Genomic DNA, 21417 nt, shown 5'->3' on the forward strand with positions numbered 1-21417 from the left:
TTAATGCCAACACTTGCCCATGAGAAATTACTAAACTCAACCAAGTACAAACCGGATTCCAAAAAAGTTGGGACACTATACAAATCGTGAATAAAAACTGAATGCAATGATGTGGAGGTGCCAACTTCTAGTATTTTATTCAGAATAGAACATAAATCACGGAACAAAAGTTTAAACTCAGAAAATGTACCATTTTAAGGGAAAAATATGTTGAATCAGAATTTCATGGTGTCAACAAATCCCCAAAAAGTTGGGACAAGGCCATTTTCACCACTGTGTGGCATCTCCCCTTCTTCTTACAACACTCAACAGACGTCTGGGGACTGAGGAGACCAGTTTCTCAAGTTTAGAAATAGGAATGCTCTCCCATTCTTGGCTAATACAGGCCTCTAACTGTTCAATCGTCTTGGGCCTTCTTTGTTGCACCTTCCTCTTTATGATGCGCCAAATGTTCTCTATAGGTGAAAGATCTGGACTGCAGACTGGCCATTTCAGTACCCGGATCCTTCTCCTACGCAGCCATGATGTTGTGATTGATGCAGAATGTGGTCTGGCATTATCTTGTTGAAAAATGCAGGGTCTTCCCTGAAAGAGATGACGTCTGGATGGGAGCATATGTTGTTCTAGAACCTGAATATATTTTTCTGCATTGATGGTGCCTTTCCAGACATGCAAGCTGCCCATGCCACACGCACTCATGCAACCCCATACCATCAGAGATGCAGGCTTCTGAACCGAGCGTTGATAACAACTTGGGTTGTCCTTGTCCTCTTTGGACCGGATGACATGGCGTCCCAGATTTCCAAAAAGAACTTCGAATCGTGACTCGTCTGACCACAGAACAGTCTTCCATTTTGCCACACTCCATTTTAAATGATCCCTGGCCCAGTGAAAACGCCTGAGCTTGTGGATCTTGCTTAGAAATGGCTTCTTCTTTGCACTGTAGAGTTTCAGCTGGCAACGGAGGATGGCACGGTGGATTGTGTTCACTGACAATGGTTTCTGGAAGTATTCCTGAGCCCATTCTTTGATTTCCTTTACAGTAGCATTCCTGTTTGTGGTGCAGTGTCGTTTAAGGGCCCGGAGATCACGGGCATCCAGTATGGTTTTACGGCCTTGACCCTTACGCACAGAGATTGTTCCAGATTTTCTGAATCTTCGGATGATGTTATGCACAGTTGATGATAGATGCAAAGTCTTTGCAATTTTTCGCTGGGTAACACCTTTCTGATATTGCTCCACTATCTTTCTGCGCAACATTGTGGGAATTGGTGATCCTCTACCCATCTTGGTTTCTGAGAGACACTGCCACTCTGAGAAGCTCTTTTTATACCCAATCATGTTGCCAATTGACCTAATTAGTGTTAATTGGTCTTCCAGCTCTTCGTTATGCTCAAATTTACTTTTTCCAGCCTCTTATTGCTACTTGTCCCAACTTTTTGGGGATTTGTTGACACCATGAAATTCTGATTCAACATATTTTTCCCTTAAAATGGTACATTTTTTCAGTTTAAACTTTTGTTCTGTGATTTATGTTCTATTCTGAATAAAATATTAGAAGTTGGCACCTCCACATCATTGCATTCAGTTTTTATTCACGATTTGTATAGTGTCCCAACTTTTTGGGAATCCGGTTTGTATCATAAAACATGAAGTAAACATCTCTTGATACATTGTTGACTATAGTCTGTACTAACATATTTCACAATCTTCAGGTTAACTACTGCCAAATAGGTGATCAAATCAAATGCTATATTTAGTGATATAAGGGCCTATGAACCAAAGATGGGCTACGTATTTCTAAAATTTCAATTATGCAGCCATATAAATAGTATGTATGAAAGCCATATATTTCATCATGTCAAAAACATAATTGGATGCCACCAGGAAGGCAGTGTGTCTGGATGGTTTTCAACTGATGTGGAGATTTGTCAGTCCAGCCCATGTTAAAAAAAAAAAAAAATGTAAACAGGTTTTTTTGAAAATGAATTTAATCAAAAGTCTATATTATGTGATATTGGAAAATAAAGTAGCAAGAATATCTCAAACTTTGTAAAGTTCTTATTGGAGGTAAGTGTTCTAAGTACCCACCCTCTGTCTATATACAGTAGAATACGTGAAAATCCATTTTAATTGCATGATTCCACAAGCAGAACATATACTCAAATCAATAAGATCTAATACGGATCATCTTCCCATAATAAATTCACCTGTGGTAATGTGTACAGTGCTGGAAGGCATGGGTGAGATAGATATAATCCAGAAAGCTGCAGTGGTTTCAGAAAAGTGTAGTTTGCTGAGACAGTTTTGTCTACATTTTGTTCTGGGCTGGATTTTATTTGGACTGGTGGATAGGTTTGGTAGTGGGATCTGCCAGTCCACACCCTTCCAGTACATATATTGCCTTTAGCTGAGGAGATTGCAGGTGAGGCCTGCTGCTGTAATCACGGAGGGATAAAACAACCCTCTTTGTATGACAGAGAGAGAGAGATTTTGGAAAAGAAGCCTGCAGAGGCTCTGTGTGGTCTCAGCCAGGAGGGCTGAGGGGCCACGAGGCTGTGTGAAAGCCTGAAGTTTGGGGGCCCAGCGACGCCTACGGAAAGAGGGTCGCGCGGTCAGAGTCGGGAGGACTTCTGGACCATAATCCCCCAAAGGTACTGGTGTGGTCACAGCCTGGAGGCTGCTGGATTGTTAGGCTGAGGAAAGCCGGATTTAATTCAGTGTGTGAACTGCGCTCTATAGGTAAGGTAGAGACAACCTATATATTAGGTAGTGCCTAGACGGGCAGGTGTTTATTTTCAATGTTTATGGTGATGGTGCTGAAGTGCCAAAATAAAGCACCTTTTGGACTTGAACCCCGTTGTCAGAGGAAAAGTCTGTGATCGCGACCCCCTGAGAGAGAGCAATCCCTTACACACCCTAGAGACAAGTGATTAGCTCCCAAGTCCAGCCTTTTGAACTCTATTAATTGCCCATTATTGGGCCAAAGTCTGGATGAAGTGGACTATTCTCTGGTAGACCAGGCTGACCCTGACCATGGTTATTCCCCATTATGAGATAATGTGCAGCCTGGGACTAGGCATTGTGCTAATGAATCACCAGAGGACAATAAAACATTGTTTTATAAATTTGAAGCAAGAATTATAAGTATTTTAACTGATGTACCAGATTTGTATTATTTTTAGAACCCTACCAGAACATAAAATTGAGTAACCAACAGCAGGGCACATTGTATAGCATCAGGTGACCAGGGACTGGATAAGATAATGTTTGCTCATTGGTAACATATATATTTTTAATTTTCATAGTACAGTGGTCCCTCAAACTATATTATTAAATGGCTCCGGTATGACCATTGTAAGTTAAAACCATTTTAACTTGAGTCCATAACGCAATAGAAAACCAGTAACCAATTTGTTAAAAAACCAAAAATGTCACTCTAAAATAAGAAAAAGTGAAGTTAAGAAAAATAGGCAGGTAACCAAGACTGATAAAGTAAGTCCTTACATAAAACAGACAGGAATAGTTGCTGCAAGCTGTAAATCACTTTCCATGGTGGGGGCAGGATAGTAATACATAGTATTGCATAGTAATTTCATAGTAATGCATAGCAATGTGTAGGATTGCATAGTAATACCTGTACAAAAAAAAATTCAATGATGCCACTGCTCACCTGGTGTCCAAATAAGCAGCTCATCCTGGCATGTAGAACATGTAGTACTGCAGAGGAGCTAGTAGACAACTACTTAAGGCGTTTTACCAGTGAAGTGGCCATGTTGATTGGTTGGATCTGAGTCCGAGGCACCATATGTTGAGTCTAGTTTCAACGTACAATGTCCATTGCAAGTTCAAAATATTTTATCCTGAGGACAGGGGCCTAGCAATAGGGGATGCAGAGGTAGCAGTCGCTACCGGGCCCAGGAGCTTAAGGGGGCCCAAAGACCCTTGTGTCACATAAGAAGACACCAGTATTATAGAAAGTGCATGCGGGTCAAGTTACACCTCTGGCTGGAGGGAAGGGGTTAGGTCAAGAATTTGGCATGGAGGAGATGCCATTTCAATTTTTGCCTCAGGCAGCACGAAGGCTATGTGCTTCCCTGGCCACAAAGCACTGAGGGAAGGGGGGCCCAAGCTGAACTCTTGTACCAGGGCCCATGAGCATTTAGCTACACCTCTGCCTGAGGACATTGTATCTTGAGGGATGACTGTAAAAGTACGGTAACTTTCAATTAATATTTTGAATATTTCAATTTTGCTCTGTGATTTCTTAGTTACTGCAGATGAGTCCATTGGCACAAATATTGACACCAGTAAGCTTGGTTTCCACATTCGGGTTTTTAGATGCAGTTTTTGGAGCCAACACCATGAGTGGATTCAAAAAAGAGACAAGATGGTATCTGTCCTTTATATTAACTCTCTCTTTATGATCCATGCCCAGTTTTGGTTCAAAAATGGCATCAGAAAACCTGAACGTGAAAACCCAGCCTTAGAGAAATGGGTTGTCACTTCGGCAAATGGCATTTATCATGTAGAGAAAGTAAATACAAGGCACTTACTAATGTATTGTGATTGTCCATATTGCTTCCTATATTGTGCAAGCACGACCACCACTGCTGGATTGCAGGGTGGTCTGTAACCATGGAAATAAGCAGTGTATAATGTGATGGAAAAATGAATACATCCAGTAAAGAAAGCAATATGGATAATAACAATGCATTAGTAAGTGCCTTTTATTAACTTTCTCTACATGATAAATGCCACTTACTGAAGTGAGACAACCCCTTTAAGTAACACACTTTAATGCAGTTGAAATGGCCACTAGAATGTTCGGCTTATGAGTTGAGTTGCTAATGCCTACATAATGACAGACTCTTGGGCTTGCCTACCAATATCGTTATGTTGCACCATCATAGCTCATCCTATGAAAAGTGTAAGCAAAGAACTAGTTTTAAGACAGTTTAGCCCCGTCCCCAATTTGCTCACAAGTATGTAAGCTATTTTCTCACCAGTAAGTAAGGGAAGACTTGTGCATGAGATCAGTTCCTAGAAAAGAATGTTCAGCTGCTGTCAGCTGTCTGATATTCCAGGCTTTGGTGAAGCAATGATTATGTGTCTAAATCTAATTAGGTCAGTACTCTTGTATGTTGGGGTTTAAAGGGGTCGTTCACCTTCAGACGCCTTATCACAGGGACTCAGGCTGGATGATACATAGACCTGCAGCAGATTTATCCAGGGGCTCAGGCTGGATCATACATAGACCTGCACCAGATTTATCACAGGGGCTCAGGCTGGATCATACAAAGACCCACGCCAGATTTATCACAGGGACTAAGGCTGGATCATACATAGACCTGCACCAGATTTATCCCAGGGGCTCAGGCTGGATGATACATTTAGTGCATAGTGTGACACAGTGAGGGGTTGTGTCTGGTAAGGCACGTATTTTCCTCCCAGCATGTACGTATCGGCTGGTTTCCAGCCAGGTGAGGTCAAATACCAGACCGGAGTTTAAGTGCCTGTTCGGGTTTTGGCAGCACCTGGCTCTCCTTAAATAGGCAGCTGGGCTCAACAGAGAGGTCTCCGTTTTTGGGATCTGAGGCTTTGTGCCGTGCTGGAGGGCTAAGAGCCACACGCTGGGTAAACAGGCCCCCTAAAGCCTGCTGTGAACTACTGGAGGCAGAACTGCCAGCAAGTGACTTGTGTTATATGAACTTTCCATTGTGTGTGAATTAACAGCAAGACTGCAAAGTTACGTGCTGTTTTGTGCAATTGCCTCAAGTGTGAATAAACACTGACGTTTTGAGTTAGGAACTTGTATTTTGCCTCTGTACTGCGCCTGCTTACCCTATCTACCAAAGAGAAACCCCACAATGGTAAGACACCTTTGTCTAGCTACTGGTTAGCTTAGTTTTATTTCAGAATTATGGCACAATTTTGGCACAAAATGTTACATCTCAGGTCATGCTCGCTTTTCTGTGAAGCCACATCCTTTCCAATTAAGCTGTACCCCTTTTTGGTCTAGGTGCAAAAACTTTATCTTAACTAAGATGTGCCAAATTATGCTGGGTTTTGCTACACTTTTTGCCAAGATCTAGATATACTGATTAATAAATGTGGGCCAGTATCTATTGGTCCAAAATATGGGAGTTGATGTACCACTATAGGCGCTATGCACTAACCTGAATAATACATGGTTATGCAGATTTACATGCAATTTTTTTCTGTAAAATTCAACCATTTCAATATAAACCATGACAGATCTGTGGTGTGCCCTAAAATCCACATAAAAAAACTGCCACATGGAAAAGTATGACTGCAGATGCCATGTATCATATGCACACTGTAGACTCTTATAGCTGATATGCTATCATATATGTTGATATTTTATGCAAACCATGCAATATGTGGGGTATGCACAGTATTATTAAAGGGATTCTGTCACCAGGTTTCACCCCCTCCAGATAAAAATATGGTTATGTTCAGGGAGCTTTAACCATTCCTAATGTGGTCTTATAAATGTAATCTGTAGGCTCATTTTGCTAAAAATACGCTATTACTAACCTGTCATTCATAAAAATAAGGTGCCCAAGGGGATGTAAATGGCTCTAAGCTGCCGCCCTCACCTCCTGCCATTCGTGCCCAGCACCGCCTCATAATCTTCTGTAACATCTCTGTGAAAGCCTCCTGCTCTCTCTCCCTCCCCCTTCCTCCTGCTGCTGTAACATTGCGATGTTACAGAGGGAGGAGGGAGGAGGGGGGAGGGGGAGGGAGAGAGAGCAGGAGGCTATCACAGCATGTTACAGAGGGAGAGCTGGAGGCATCACAGAAGATTATGAGGTGGTGCTGGGCACGAACGGCAGCAGGTGAGGGCGGCAGCTTGGAGCCATTTACATCCCCTTGGGCACCTTATTTTTATGAATGACAGGTTAGTAATAGCGTATTTTTAGCAAAATGAGCCTACAGATTACATTTATAAGACCACATTAGGAATGGTTAAAGCTCCCTGAACATAACCATATTTTTATCTTAAAGGGGTGAAACCTGGTGACAGAATCCCTTTAAGGTAATAATTTTGGTGCATCTTCTAGAGTCCTGTGATTTCAGGAGTAATGTGCACCAGTTTTCTGGTGCACATATTGGTAAATGTGTCAGACCGTGAGTGACCTGCCTACGGTCCTCCAACCTACACCTCGCCCTTTTTTTGTAAAAGAGAAAAGGAAAAAGTCATACATTTTTCAAAATGTGTGACTTTTGTATATCTTTATGAATTATACACTTCTGATAGGACATGCTTTTGCCTGTGCACATTTGCTGAGAACACGGAGTCAAGAACATTTGATACGGGCTTACAACATTTTTATAAGGTTGTGTTGAGTTAGTGATGATTTTGGAAAAGTGTGGCATGCACAAATGTGCTGTTACCAGTAGTCACAAACAACATGACATTGGTTGCTCTGCATTACAGCACATTTGTGCACATAGCAGTGAGATATTAAATGACCTCTGATGTTCACTTTACAACAGCTACAAATGATAACAAATTACGGTATTACTTACTCCATTCCTGTATTACTTTACTGTAGTTATAAAACTGCATAGTACTTCATTCAGCTATTATAGTCGGAGGTTGGTTAAAAGGGTTGCCTGTTTTAGAACATCTCTATTTGTGGTCCCTATTAGAGCATTTAATTGTCATATAAAGGAGTCTCCTGCTAGGGACCCTCCTCTTTTAGCCTTAATGCACATGACTGTATCCGTTTTTGCAGTCTGCAAAACACAGATACCGTCCGCGTGCTTCCCACATTTTCCCTTCTGCACGTCCTGCAGTCAGTCCTGCAAAACGGACAAGAATACAACGTGCTCTATTTTTCCAAGCAGATGCTATACTGCTGCTTTATTATAAAAAGTATACAAAATAAAATGTACATTATATACAATATCTGTGTTTTTTTCCTACAAAAGCAGCTTTAGGAAATGTTGCTATAATGGTGTCTATGGAAAAAATGTAAGGACACCACATGTATAAACTACAGGTTTGTATGCAGTGTTTCTTCTCCTTTGAAGATGAAACCTATTAGAAAACTATGAGAGGAAGAGTTCACAGTCAGTACAGAATGGGATTCTTTACTGTAAGAGCAGTGAGACTATGGGACTCTCTATATAACACTTTTTGAAGAAAAGATACATCATAGGCACACGATTTAGCTTTCAAATATTCATTTTATCTTCTTTAGAAACATACAAAAATGATTTACATATCATCCAAAAGGACAAGTCACAAACTGCAGTAAGTCCATAAGTCAATAAAGTGCATTTAAAGTCCCAGAGGGTATAACCTAAAGACGCCATCTATGGAGGGGATTAGCACAAGAAGCACGCATGAGGCTACGTTTCAGGGAACAGCGGCGAAAAAGACGGTGGGGTTCCCCTGAAATGTAGCTTCGAGCGCATTTTGCATGCCAATCCCCTCCATTAGATGGAGTCTCTAGGTAATACCATCTGGGACTCTGAATGCACTTTAAATCACTTATGGACTTTTTGCACTTTGTGACTTGTCCCTTCAGATTATATATAAGTTATTTTTGTACATTTTGAAAGAGTATAAAATGAACGTTTGCAAGTAAAACCGCCGCAGAGTTGGTCCGTCTTTTCTTCAAAAAGTGTTACGTGGAGTGTTTTGATTGGGAAAGAAAGAGCCCAAGTTTGGACGCATTCCCAGAGGTGGTAAATGCTATCCATTATATTTTATGTATTGAACCATGGGATGCTCTATCGCAAACTGCTATCATGGTTGATGTTTAAATAGCTCTGGGTGGGTTTGCAATATATGGGCACCAACCATTTGGGCACCGCATCATGGATGCAGACCCATTCACTTAAACGGGTCCGCAATCTGGAAGGTCGGTGCAGAACAGAGACATGGAACCCCACAGAAGCACTACGGAGTACTTCTGTGGGTTTTCTGTCTGAACCTCTGTACTACTTTTTTGTGGTGCGGATCACGGGTTCAATTGAACTGAATGGGTCCTGCATCCAGCATATGGTGGCCCTAAAGTCGGTGCCCGTGCATTGCGGACTGCAATTTGCGGTCCGCAGCATGGACCCGCCCAGCACACATTCGAGTGCATGAGCCCTTAAAGTCTGTGGGATCATCACTGCATTGATGAATGCTGTTCATTAGAATGTTGACGGTGCTCTGTAATTCCGACATCGACATTCAAGTGGACCTCAAAACCCTCCCAAATTACAATAGTAGATCTTATAAAGACAACCCCTGTCCATATGCCTTATTATGCCCTCCTGAACGGCTTAGAAAACAATATGGAGTGGAGCAAGTGCTCCACCCCAGATGAATGAGCTTTGTACCAGCCCTGTGATAACTCAAGTGACAGACCCATGCTACAGCAAAGTGCCTATGACCTTGTTGTAACATTGTAAATGATAGGAGCAATTCACTTTTATTATAACAGTAGACGTTCCAGGATAAGCGTTCTGCCCTTGCATTATTCTTCCCTTTGGTGCAGTGATTAAAGCTTCACCACTGTTTCATATATGATGATAGAAGTATTAATGACAGTTTGCTCTGTAATAAATACAGATACGAGAGGTATGAAAAGACAGCTGAAAGATTATGGGCTTCACAAAAATATAGTTGATGCCAGTCATGGAAGGGGACTTTGTTACCTTTAAAAATGTAAATGTCACCTCTGACGAGCAGAAGGGTAACAACGTTTTGAACTTTTGACTTTCAGGCATTATGCATAAAGCAATCTTTAGTTTCTTCACTTACCACAGTTTTCCTTGAGTTTTCCCATAGTTACCGCTGTTTTGAATCCTACATTATGAGAATCTTCTCAAGATGGCTCCTCCTGCCAGTTCTCTGAGACCAAAACTGCATTCCCTCAGGTCACATACAAACTTGCTGTAGCCAGCAGCTCCCTTCCAGCCAATCAGATTGGATTACTGAGAGACACGCCTCCTCACTCTGAAGCCTAACACAGGCATTCAGTGTGAAGGACCGCCCCTCTGTAATGGTCTTTTAAAGGAGCGGTGGAAAGGGACAGGGGACATTAATGCAAGCTGTTATTATAAGGTAATTACAGATCTTTTGACAATCATTGACAGACTAACTCAGGTATACATGCCTAGCGCTAATAAACTAGCAAATAAAATAAAAAATGACAGTTATCCTTTAAAGGTAATCTTTCATAAGGAAATTCACGGTTAAACCAGACACAATGCTGTGTAGGATTAGCTCAAATGAATGACATGATAACCTTCACTGAGTAATCCATGATTTCATGATGGAGAAAAATTACTTTTAATCCATATGCAAATGAGTAGTTAAGTGCACTGAGGGTGGCCCCAAGCCATTCTCTGCACCCTAGCTTCTCCTGCTTCCTCTGCTGGCCCCTTCCTACTTCAATGACAGGGTCAGGGGAAATGACTATGCAGAAACTGGCGCTATCAATCAAAGAGAAGGAGGAGCTGGCAGGGGAAGCAGGAGGAGCAAGTGCAGTGGCAGGGCTCAATAGGAACATAGGGGGAGATTTATCAAACTGGTGTAAATTAGAACTGGCTTAGTTGCTCATAGCAACCAATTAGATTCCACTTTTAATTTTTCACAACTCCTTTGAAAAATAAAAGGGTGAATCTGATTGGTTGCTATGAGCAACTAAGGCAGTTCTACTATCAACCCTTTGAAAAATCTGCCCCATAGTGTATTTCTCATAGACTCCAATGCTAGTGCATTGTAATGCAGAAGTAATCTGTTGATTTATTGTTATGCCTCCCTATGGGAACTATACAGAAGTATAAAATAATAAAAAATAAAGGTTTTAAAAATATACAAAGCAAATTTAAAAATTATAAAGATTCGAATCACCTCACTTTCCCTAAAATGAAAATAAAAATACATAAGCAATGAAAAGAAGACAAATCATGGGCATCGCTGTGTGTATAAATGCTCATGCTATTAAAATATAAAAATATTTATCCATTATGGCAAATGGCAAAACAGAAAAAAAAGTTAAAATGGCCAAATCTCCTTTTTTTTTTTTTTTTTTTTGCTTCAACAGATCATCCCCCCAAAAAGGTCAGAATATGGCATGAAAAGAAAAATCTTTTTTTTTAAGATTTTTTTTTCAGTATTAAAACACAAAAATTGCCATAATCGTACTGAGCTGGAGAATAAAAGTAATAGGTCAATTTTACCACACAGGGAATGCTGTAAAAACAAAACCCACAAATTGTGTTCTTTTTTTGGTGGAATTTGTTTTTAGCTCCCTACTACATCATATGCAACATTAATAAGAAAGTGCAATTTGTCCTGTAAAAAAAACAAGCCCCATGCGGCTATGTGAACAGAAAAATAACTTCTGTAGGTTTTAGAGTTTTTTAAAGCAGGGGCATAGTTAAAGGCTCATGGGCCCTGGTGCAATAGTTCAGCTTGGGCCCCCCCGCTCCCCCCACCTTCCCTCAGTGCTTTGTGACAAGGGACAGGGGTTCACCTAGCCTTTCTGCTGCCAAATTCTCAACCTAACCCATTCCCTCCAGTCCTACTGTTGGGGGTTGTCTTCTTTTTACTACTGATGATCAATATCAGATCGGCGGGGGTCTCCTGGCACCCACTTCGATCAGCTGTTTGAAGAGAGGCCAGCGCTCATATGAAAGCTGCTTTTTCTGCTCTGTTTACCTGCTCGCCGCTGCAATTGCAGTGATGAGCAGGTAAACAGAGCATAGAAGGCAGTGCTCATATGAAAAAAAAGTAGACAACCCCTTTAAAGACATACTTAAAAAACGTTATATACAGCGCTAGAGAACATACAGGGTAAGACAGCATCACATACCTCTTATATCCAGTGACATCTCCTCTGATGTAGATATTCTCTTTCCTCATCTTCTCCTTTCAGACCAGACCACCATGATGATTTATTTTAGCAGTGTCTCATCTTTGCAGAGTTTAACAAACAGACATCTTAGTTGCCTACTTTTCCATCCTCCTCCCCACCTTCTGAACACCCCATCCTGCCACCCCCAATACTATCCTGCAGAAACAGTCCCCCTTAAAATACTGGTACCACACAGATAGTGCGCCAGTACAAAAACACCTATTTATATTGCGCGCCAGTCCAAAAAAATACCCCCTTACCTTTCAGATCAGACCCCAATATAAAACCCCAGCTGAGACCCCCCCATCTTAGACCAGACCCCCTTTAGACCTATATGTACCCAAGTACCCTTATTTGACCTCCACACCCACATTAGACCTCCAGATCTTCATATCAGACCTCCACACCCCCATTAGACCTCAGACCAGACCTCCAGACCTTCAGACCCCCACTAGATCTCCAAACCCCCATATCTGACCCTCATTAGACTTCCATACCCCCAATCAGATGCCTATTGGACCTCTAGACCCCAAATAAGATCCACATTAGACCTACAGATCCTCATATAAGACCTCCAGACCCCCATATCAGACCTCGGGCCAAACCTCCAGACCCAAATTAGACCTTAGACCAGACCTCCAGACCCCCACATCAGACCTCAGACCAGACCTCCCATTAGACATTGGACCATACCTCCAGATCCCATTAGATCTTCAGACCCCCACTAGACATCAAACCCCCATATCTGACCCACATAGGATCTCCATATCACCTCCAGACCCCTAATCAGACACCAATTAGACCCCCAGACCCCCAATCAGACACCTATTAGACCTTTAGACCCCAATAAGATCCCCATTAGATCTAAAGAGCCTCATATCAGACCTCCAGACCCCCATATCAGACCTCAGACCAAACCTCCAGACCCCAATTAGACCTTAGACCAGACCTCCAGACCCCATTAGACCTTTAGACCCCCACTAGACCTCAAACCCCCATTTCTGACCCACATAAGATCTCCTGATCCCCAATCAGACCCCCATTAGACCTCCAGACCCCCAATCAGACCCTTATTAGACCTCTCAGATCCCCCATATCAGACTGTAAAATAAATAAGATGCACTGTATCTTATAAAGGAAAATATAATGCACCACTGCCAAGGGGGACGATCTGGGTCCCCCTGGCTTAGGAGCCTGGTCTCAACGGCGTCCGCTGCTCGCTTATAGTTACGCAAGTGAATTAAAGTTTTTTTTTTTAACATAATTAAAAATCTTGGACAAAACCCTAACCCTTTGGTCAATTTACATGATCTTCTGTGTACAATTTACAGATAATGATTTGCTTAAACCAATGGCTGAATTTTCTTAAATGAGTATTAGTAACTAAATGAGGTTTTTCGGGCTGCAGATACTGATGACCTATCCGCAGCTGATCGTTGGGGATTCTGAGTGTCAAACACCACAGATCTGATATTGATGGCCTATCCTAAGGAAAGGTCATCAATAGTTTACTCCTAGAAACCCCCTTTTTTTCAATAGATGGGTCTTATGATATGTCATCTGCAGTAGTGGACCATTATTTGAATGTTAATCAGCTGCAGCACATGGTAATCATGTTGTCAAATGTGCACTGTCCTGCCAAAAAACTCAGACATGTACTTGGTTGTTATTTTACCTTTTTTGGATACGATAAGTACCTGAAACATAGGGGGGACAGAAGAATTTATCCTTAAGGCCGTATTACACAGGCAGATAGAGCAGACGATTGTTGGGAGGGAAGCATTAACTGTCCGGCATTTGCCTGCTCAGTAGAGGAGGAGACTGCTGCTATTACATGCATCGATCTCCTCCTCGGTATTGTCTCATTGTTTGCTGGCAGCAGAGCGCCTATTAGACTACGTGATCTGTCGTCGGCAAAGCAAGATTTTGTAACATGTTAAAATATCCCAATTACCAGATAAACAAGCATTTGCTGATTCATCGGGTAATTGGCGTCTACACTGCCAGATGATCGCTAACAACCAGTGATGCAAATGCTCGTTAGCGATCAATTTTACAGTAATCTGCCTGTGTAATAGGGCCTTTACTATAACTCTTATCAGAATACTGGTATTTATTGACTAAAGACTTTACCATTCATTCAGATAATGATAAGTAGTTGCCACAAATGGTCAGTTAGGACGGTGGAATGTCACAAGGGGTGGTTTTGCTGTACATGAAATCCTCAAAATAAACACCATGATCTAATCAATAATATTCTTCTTTCCATAAGGGGAAGAAAGAATATATGGTAAAATAATTATTCTGCAACTTGATACCTATATCACCACTAAACACTTAAGACAGAAAACTTAGACTCATCTGTGGTATATTCCACATATGGTTGGCCCATGCACTCTACTGCTAAGGCTGTTGCAAAACCACAAGATGATAATCCTCTGTAAGGAGAAGGAATGGCTACCAGCACCTTCAGGAAAAGTTTTCCTTCTGTCAGACATGATAAAAATTTTTTTTAATAAGGACTCATGCACCCAAATGTATTTTTTTCCGTGTCCTCCTTTTTTTTGTGGCCAGTATGCGGAACCATTCAATTAAATGGGGTTGCAAAAAAGCGGAAATGTGCATGTTTCTGTATGTCTGTTCCGCCAAAAAATGTAACATGTCCCATGGTTATAGTAGTTGTCAAAGGTCTGATGGTCCTTCAAAAAAAAAGTAACTACTAGAATCCTTGGTGGTTTGGGTTAAAGAAGATGTTTTCTACTAGTATCCAATTGGATAATATACAGCTTCCTCTTCCTGCCCTGTACTTACAGATAGAGTGGGGTTAGGGGTGACTGTGTGGCTGTATGTTGATTACAGAGTTATATAGGGGGACTGGCTCTGCTGGGCTAACCTTGACTTTTGGCCACTGTTGCATGTTGGATTTTTCTTTTGTGGTTTTTACACTATAGTATGCTACATTTACAAATGCATACAATTAAATACACTTATTGTCTAATTTGTAGACTAAATCTCAATTTGAGATGCCCTTTGAGTAGTAACTATATTCCTAACAGTTTTTTCTGGTATGTATGAGCAAGCCAAGTGGAGTATTCTTCTATTGGGATCTCTATGGATAACAGAGGTATTTTAAGTGCATTGACCTCATGTTTCCAGACTGGAATACATATCATTGTTTCACACTCATGTAAGCGCTTGGGGTATGGGGTATGAAAAATGGTGGCTGGCTGAAAATATTTCTTTCTAACTCAACCACAGGCAAGAAGGAAAATAGCTGAAGTGACAGGTGACAATGTCCATAGCTTGGTCCAGTGATAAGCCCGGGCACATAAAAATAGACTCTATGATCTCATCAGCTTCTGAGTGAGCCAGTGAATCCAGCAGCTATGCCAGGGGAGACAAAAGTGGGGACTTAAAAAGGCTTGTAGAAAGGGCAGCAGGCTGCTGGAAAGATTTCCCTACTTTGGTTTGGCTCCAGCTTGGAGAACATTTGTCCCTTGTCTTCTCTATATGGAACATTGTGACTCTAATGGTGCATGTGTCATGCCTGATTCACCGGTATCTTCCTACCACAGCACAGATAATCTCTATGCAGGTAATTCACATCTACTAGTAACAAATAGCATGTATTCTTCTATCTATTAATTTGTCTACATAGTCTATAAGGAATCCTGTATGATTTCATATCACTTCAAACCAAGACATCTTGTTTTTTTGGGTTTTGGCATGACCTGTTCTGTACTGCGTGTATGCGTGTCAGTGATAAATGATCAGCCTGACATTCTGAAGAGCTTTTTATGACAAGTGTATGTAAAGTGGACAGACCAGCTTAGCTGATATTAACACGTCCCTGGATACTTTATTTTGCTCATCAGTAATTCAAATCCTTGATAAAAGTAAGCTACAAAATGTTGGAGATTTGTTCTCACTATGAAGGTTATTATAATTAGAGGCAGCAACTAGCTAACATTTATTCTAACAAACACTTAAGACCAATACACAAAGTGTAATACTGTAGTAAAATATAGGGGGATTCACCATGAGAGTAATATTTGAAGTCAGTTTTGATTGACTCAGTTTTGGCATACTTTGCATCAATTTTATTAAATGTTGTTTGTTAAACTTGGCTCCTCTTTTGTCTGAAAGTGCTATTCTGGTTTTTATACATCACCCCCTAATGGAGTGATTTTGTGAGTTTTGTTTCTACGACTTATTAGAAAGTTGTAGTGATAAATCTGTCGCAAAACTAATTGACATAGCAAACCACATTTACTTTCAAAACTGGAGAAAGTGGTCACCAACTTTTTGCGCACGTAACCTACATAAGTTGAAAAGCCCTATTTTATGACTTTTTGAATCCAGAATTCTAAAGCACAAGACTTAATAAATTCCCCCATCGAATATTCAATTTTTGAACTTTAATGTGCTTGCTATTTTTGATACATGTTTGTTCTCTATGAAGCTATAATAATATATATTAATGCATTATATCAGCATTTCTACAGATGCAGGCATTTCTTTTTTATACATCATAGTTGTTTTGACCATGATTTTTCTATTCTTAAATCTGCAAACTGTCAATTGTAGCAATTTTCCCAAAAGTTTTTTTTTAATGGATAATCTCTCCTTGCTGTCCAGTTGAACATTGCCAAAAGATTTTATTGAAAGTTTATATTTTTACATTCCCACAAGATGTGCCATGCAGGTTATTTTCCAGGCAGTAGAAGAACAAATGTGTAACAGAATTATTATTGGAATATGTAAGATTATACAACATAAGATATGAATTTAATCTGCTCAGTACTGAGTATACTTTAATCAACATAAATGATGATATGCAAAATCCTAGTTGACCATATGTCAAAAATGATTATTGCATTGCTCTTCATAATATGATATAAAAACATTTAGCTCCCTTTTAGTAATGTCAGTTATGTAATGTACTGACAGTTGCAGAAGGCCATTTGAATAGCAGAAAGTGATAATGGTGTTGTACAAAAAAGTGCAATAAGCCAAACCATAGCCATTTACCAAATCTTCAATGTCTCAATCATATAGTAGGTATTAAAGTATGTTCTTAAATTCTTACAAAATTTGTATAAATGCTACTAAAATACATACAATCCAATGCTATGATTGTCAAGTTTTATTTCTTTTTTCTTTTTGCAGAACTTCATCGCAGTGAGAGTGTGCAGGAGAAAAACGTGAAGGAAGCTAGAACCAAATGTAGAACAATTGCATCTCTGTTAACTGATGCTCCTAATCCCCACTCAAAAGGTGTTCTTATGTTTAAGAAGAGACGACAGAGAGCAAAAAAATATACACTTGTGAGTTACGGAAGTGTAGACGAAGATCGCTATAACGAAGACGAAGACGGAGTCCTTCCTACAAGTGAATCAGAATTTGATGAAGAGGGATTCTCTGATGCCCGTAGCTTAACAAATAATTCAGACTGGGACAGCACCTATATGGATATTGAAAAGCCCAAAATGGAACATGAAACACAAGAAGAGAAAGGTCTGAGTGAGGCATCTGGAAAGGGAGCAGCAATGTTTGAATTACAGAGGCAGAAATCTGAACAGATGGCTGACAAATCTCCCTCACAAAATCTCACAGAGCATCCTAAAACTCCAATTGCTCCTCCTCGGAAATCAGTTGCTAATGGAAATGTTATTCACACAGTAAATTATGATAAAAGCCAAGAGATAGAGGGCTCAGAAAATACCAAGGTAACAACCACACAAATTTCACTAACTCCGGCTCATTCTCAAGATCCAAATGCTCCTGGAAATGTCATCTTCAACAGGTCTGCAAGACCATTTACTCCAGGTCAAGTTGAACAGCGGACAATGGCTTCGTCAGTTGTATTCAAGCCCTCCCCACCCAAAAAAATTGAAAGCTTTTCTGTGCAAAATGTGGCTCCATCTCCATTCACCCCTTTTACAACTGATATACCTGCTAGTCCACAAAAGGCTCCTGTAAGTTCTGTTGCATCCCTTTATATCCCAGCACCTGGGAAGGTGGTGTCTTCACCTGCAACCCAATACCATGGAAATCAAAAAGAAAATCTTGCAGCTCCAACAACACCACGGACTACTACTGCTTCCATATATCTTTCATGTCCCTCTCGTCCATCTGGTCCTCTTACTGTTTCTTCCCAGCCAAATATATTGGAGTCTACACCAGTGACTCCATCAACATCTACAGTGTCACAATTTATCAGCCCAGCACCCACTACACCTTTGTATATATCACCAGTTACTCAAGTAAACCAGTCACCAGAGTCTGTGAATTCAAGAGAACAGAGGATCTCTGTACCTATAGGACGTACTGGCATCCTAAATGAAGCTCGAAGGAGAGGCAGCAGAAAACAGATGTTTGCTAAAAAGGAGGAGAAGAAGTGTTTGCCAAACCCAGAACTGCTGTCAATGGTAAAGAATATAGATGAGAAACCAAAACAGGAGCAACATGGAGCAGGTTTTGAATCTGGCCCAGAAGAAGACTTCCTCAGCTTAGGAGCTGAAGCATGCAATTTTATGCAATCTTCAGCACGAAAATTTAAAGTTCCTCCTCCTGTGGCTCCAAAACCTAATTTTAAATCATCAGAACAACTTGTTAATGGAAGCCAAGAGCTGCATCAGTTGAAGGGTAAAGGAGCAGAGCTGTTTGCAAAGCGACAAAGTCGTATGGACAAATTTGTTGTTGACTCAGATAACAGATCTAGCTCCAGGCCTAACTCAAGGCCAAGAACACCTTCACCAACACCATCTCTTCCCTCATTTTGGAAATATTCACCTAATATTCGTGCACCACCTCCAATAGGATATAATCCACTGGTTTCTCCATTCTGTCCATTAGCTGCATCAAAATCTCAAGGTGCTAAAGCAGATAGCAAAGTTAAAAAAGGAGCCACTGGAAAGCCACGAATGCAAGCTATAGATTTTATGCGCCACCAGCCTTACCAGCTAAATTCAGCCATGTTCTGCTTTGGGGATTCTTCTGATAACCAGGATTCTCAAAAAATTAATTCTACTCAAACTAGACAAGTTCCTGTGAAAACTGCGAGAGCTCATGAGATTAAGCGCTTCTCAACTCCTACTCCAATGTCTTCTTCAGTCAACATGACTCCTACAGTGTTAACTCCTAGATCTGCAACAACACTTGGAGAGCCAGTTTGGAGAAACGATGTATCATGCCAGCCTCTGACAACCAATGTTGGGCATGCACCTTTTTCTGCTTCTGGTCAGGAGGTTCCACAGAAGAATTGGGAATCATCAGTCCTTAGTCCTACTAACTCATTTACCTCACCTAGATCATCAATGTCTAGAATCCAGGTGCCAAAGCCAAAATTTTCCACAGCCAAAACAGGAATGCAGGCTAATGTATGGAGACCAGCCAAAGTCCATTTCTGATCTGAAATCTAGCTACATTATTCACCAGTTGTGGAAAATGCTTTCGTGATTTCTGTTTTAAAAGCTGCTTTTTAATTTGTGTGTAGAACATAATTATCATCCTTTCATTTCCCCCAGACCTTTATTAATTTGAGTAAGAAACAATGAACTACAATATGGAAAAAGAGAGTGACATGCCTCTTGATGGCTTAAGAAAGAGCAGTAGAAAAAGAGATATTCAAATAAGGCAATATATATTTGAATAATTAAAACCAACACTCTTTTAAGGTTTGAAATATACAGAAAGTAACATAATGTGATATGAGCATCTCTATATGGGGCAAACAAAGATGGACATTGTATCAATAGTGGTTTATTGGTGCAACTAAAAGACCCAAGTATGTTGACTCTGTATTATATTGTGCCACTAATATACTTGAGGTGACATTTTACTCAGACGTCTATGTATCCAGATGCAGAATTAAATCTTTAACCACACAAATGGGATGCATGCAGTTTCTCTTATTGGGATTATTGGGCATCTTCTTATTTCAATGTACAAATAATATACTAAACTACAGATGTAGCCATACTAAAAAGAACTGTGATAACATGTCACGGTGTCATCTCGCTACAAAAGCCAAATCCATTTAAAAAGTCAATTAACATGTTCTTGTCATTGTTTACTTAAAGCTACATTCCCAGGACAGTGAGAAAAAAATGTCCATTGAAAACGCACACAATGTCTTTCATGGCCATTCTACATTCATGTATTCATTTATTCTCTGGTTGCTTGTCCGTTTTAATGGCTATTTTGTATGTGTGGCCACAAAAAAAGGATGCATGTCATATTTTTTGGGGGAACAGCTCAAACGCTGCAGTACCCTCAGTATATATTTTATACCCCACGGTGCCCCCAATATAAATAATAGCCACCATATTGCCCCAGTATCTGTGGTGCCCACAGTGTCTATAATGTCCCCATAGTGGCCCTAATATACATAGTAACATAGTTTATAAGGCTGAAAAAAGACATATGTTCATCCAGTTCCATCTGTTATCCTTCAAGTTGATCCAGAGGAAGGCAAAAAAATTCCTCTTTGGTCTGAAAAACAAAACAAAATTCACCTTATCTACTTGAACGAGCAGGAACACTCGTTCTGCACTAGGGGGAGCAGGATCTGATAGAACATGTTCCTTCGAGTTCAAGAGAATGAGGTGTTTTTTAACCCCTGGAATGCACTTTTACCCATTTTTAATGGTCATTTGACCAATGCACTCCTGTCTAAATGGAGTTTAAAAATGGACCAATTGATTTCAATTGGTCCATCTGTCAGTATAAAAACTGCAGTGTAAGTATCCCATAGACTTCTAATGGTTTTGAAAACTGCAGTGTGCCAGCTGTTTTTCCTTTCCTGTGAATGTAGCCTTACATGTTAACCATTCCTTTTAGCGCGACCACATCTGTAAATTAAAATCTAGTGATATTGAAAAGTGTACCGTTTACTTGGTATAAACCACACTTACGAATAAGAACTGCATGTTCTTTGTTTTCCTAAAGTGTGAGCATGGCTAGATGACACATTTTCTGCACAAGTATGTGTTTTATTCACAAAATTTGTAGTGGAAATTTGTGTACAAAAGCTGACTTTTTTTATCCCCCAAAAACTTCTCTTTAGGATTTGTGTACACGGTTGTAGTATTGAAGTAAATGTATTAATTGCCTTTGAAAGTCCCATTATAACGTAAAAGAAAAATTGTTACTATAAATCTTATAGTATACAATCACTTTTGTAATACAGTTTTGAAGCATCATTTATTTGAAGTGATATACTTAGTAAAAATAAACCACACCAAAAGTATTGATGGCAGATCTTCATTTTTCACCAGTATTTAACACCAAGATATTCTTTATTTACCTCTAGTATGGATGTATCTGATATCTGATTTCTAAAAGTTCTTGTGTCTAGATGCAGCTTAATTCTAAAGAACATATAATAAAGGACATTGGAAGTCAACAGTTCCAGTAACACAATAACTATAGGAAATAGTAAAAGTCGTATAAAATTGCAATAGTAAAAATGTATTTCCATTTCACCTTACTGCCCTACCCCCATATCAGTACTTTAAGGGGT

The 21417-nt window shown here is 40.2% G+C and overlaps 1 protein-coding gene across 1 annotated transcript in view; it reads left to right on the forward strand.

The window, feature by feature from the left end:
* Positions 1-21144, forward strand: part of SYNPO2L (synaptopodin 2 like) — a 94749-nt gene extending 73605 nt beyond the window's left edge. Inside the window, exon 4 of the mRNA XM_044298250.1 lies at positions 17061-21144. Coding sequence (XP_044154185.1) covers positions 17061-19303 — 2243 coding nt within the window. The 3' untranslated portion in view covers positions 19304-21144. The remainder of the gene's footprint in view (positions 1-17060) is intronic.
* Positions 21145-21417: the final 273 nt, after the last annotated feature.

Source organism: Bufo gargarizans, chromosome 6, assembly GCF_014858855.1.
Source record: "Bufo gargarizans isolate SCDJY-AF-19 chromosome 6, ASM1485885v1, whole genome shotgun sequence".
NCBI lineage: Eukaryota > Metazoa > Chordata > Amphibia > Anura > Bufonidae > Bufo > Bufo gargarizans.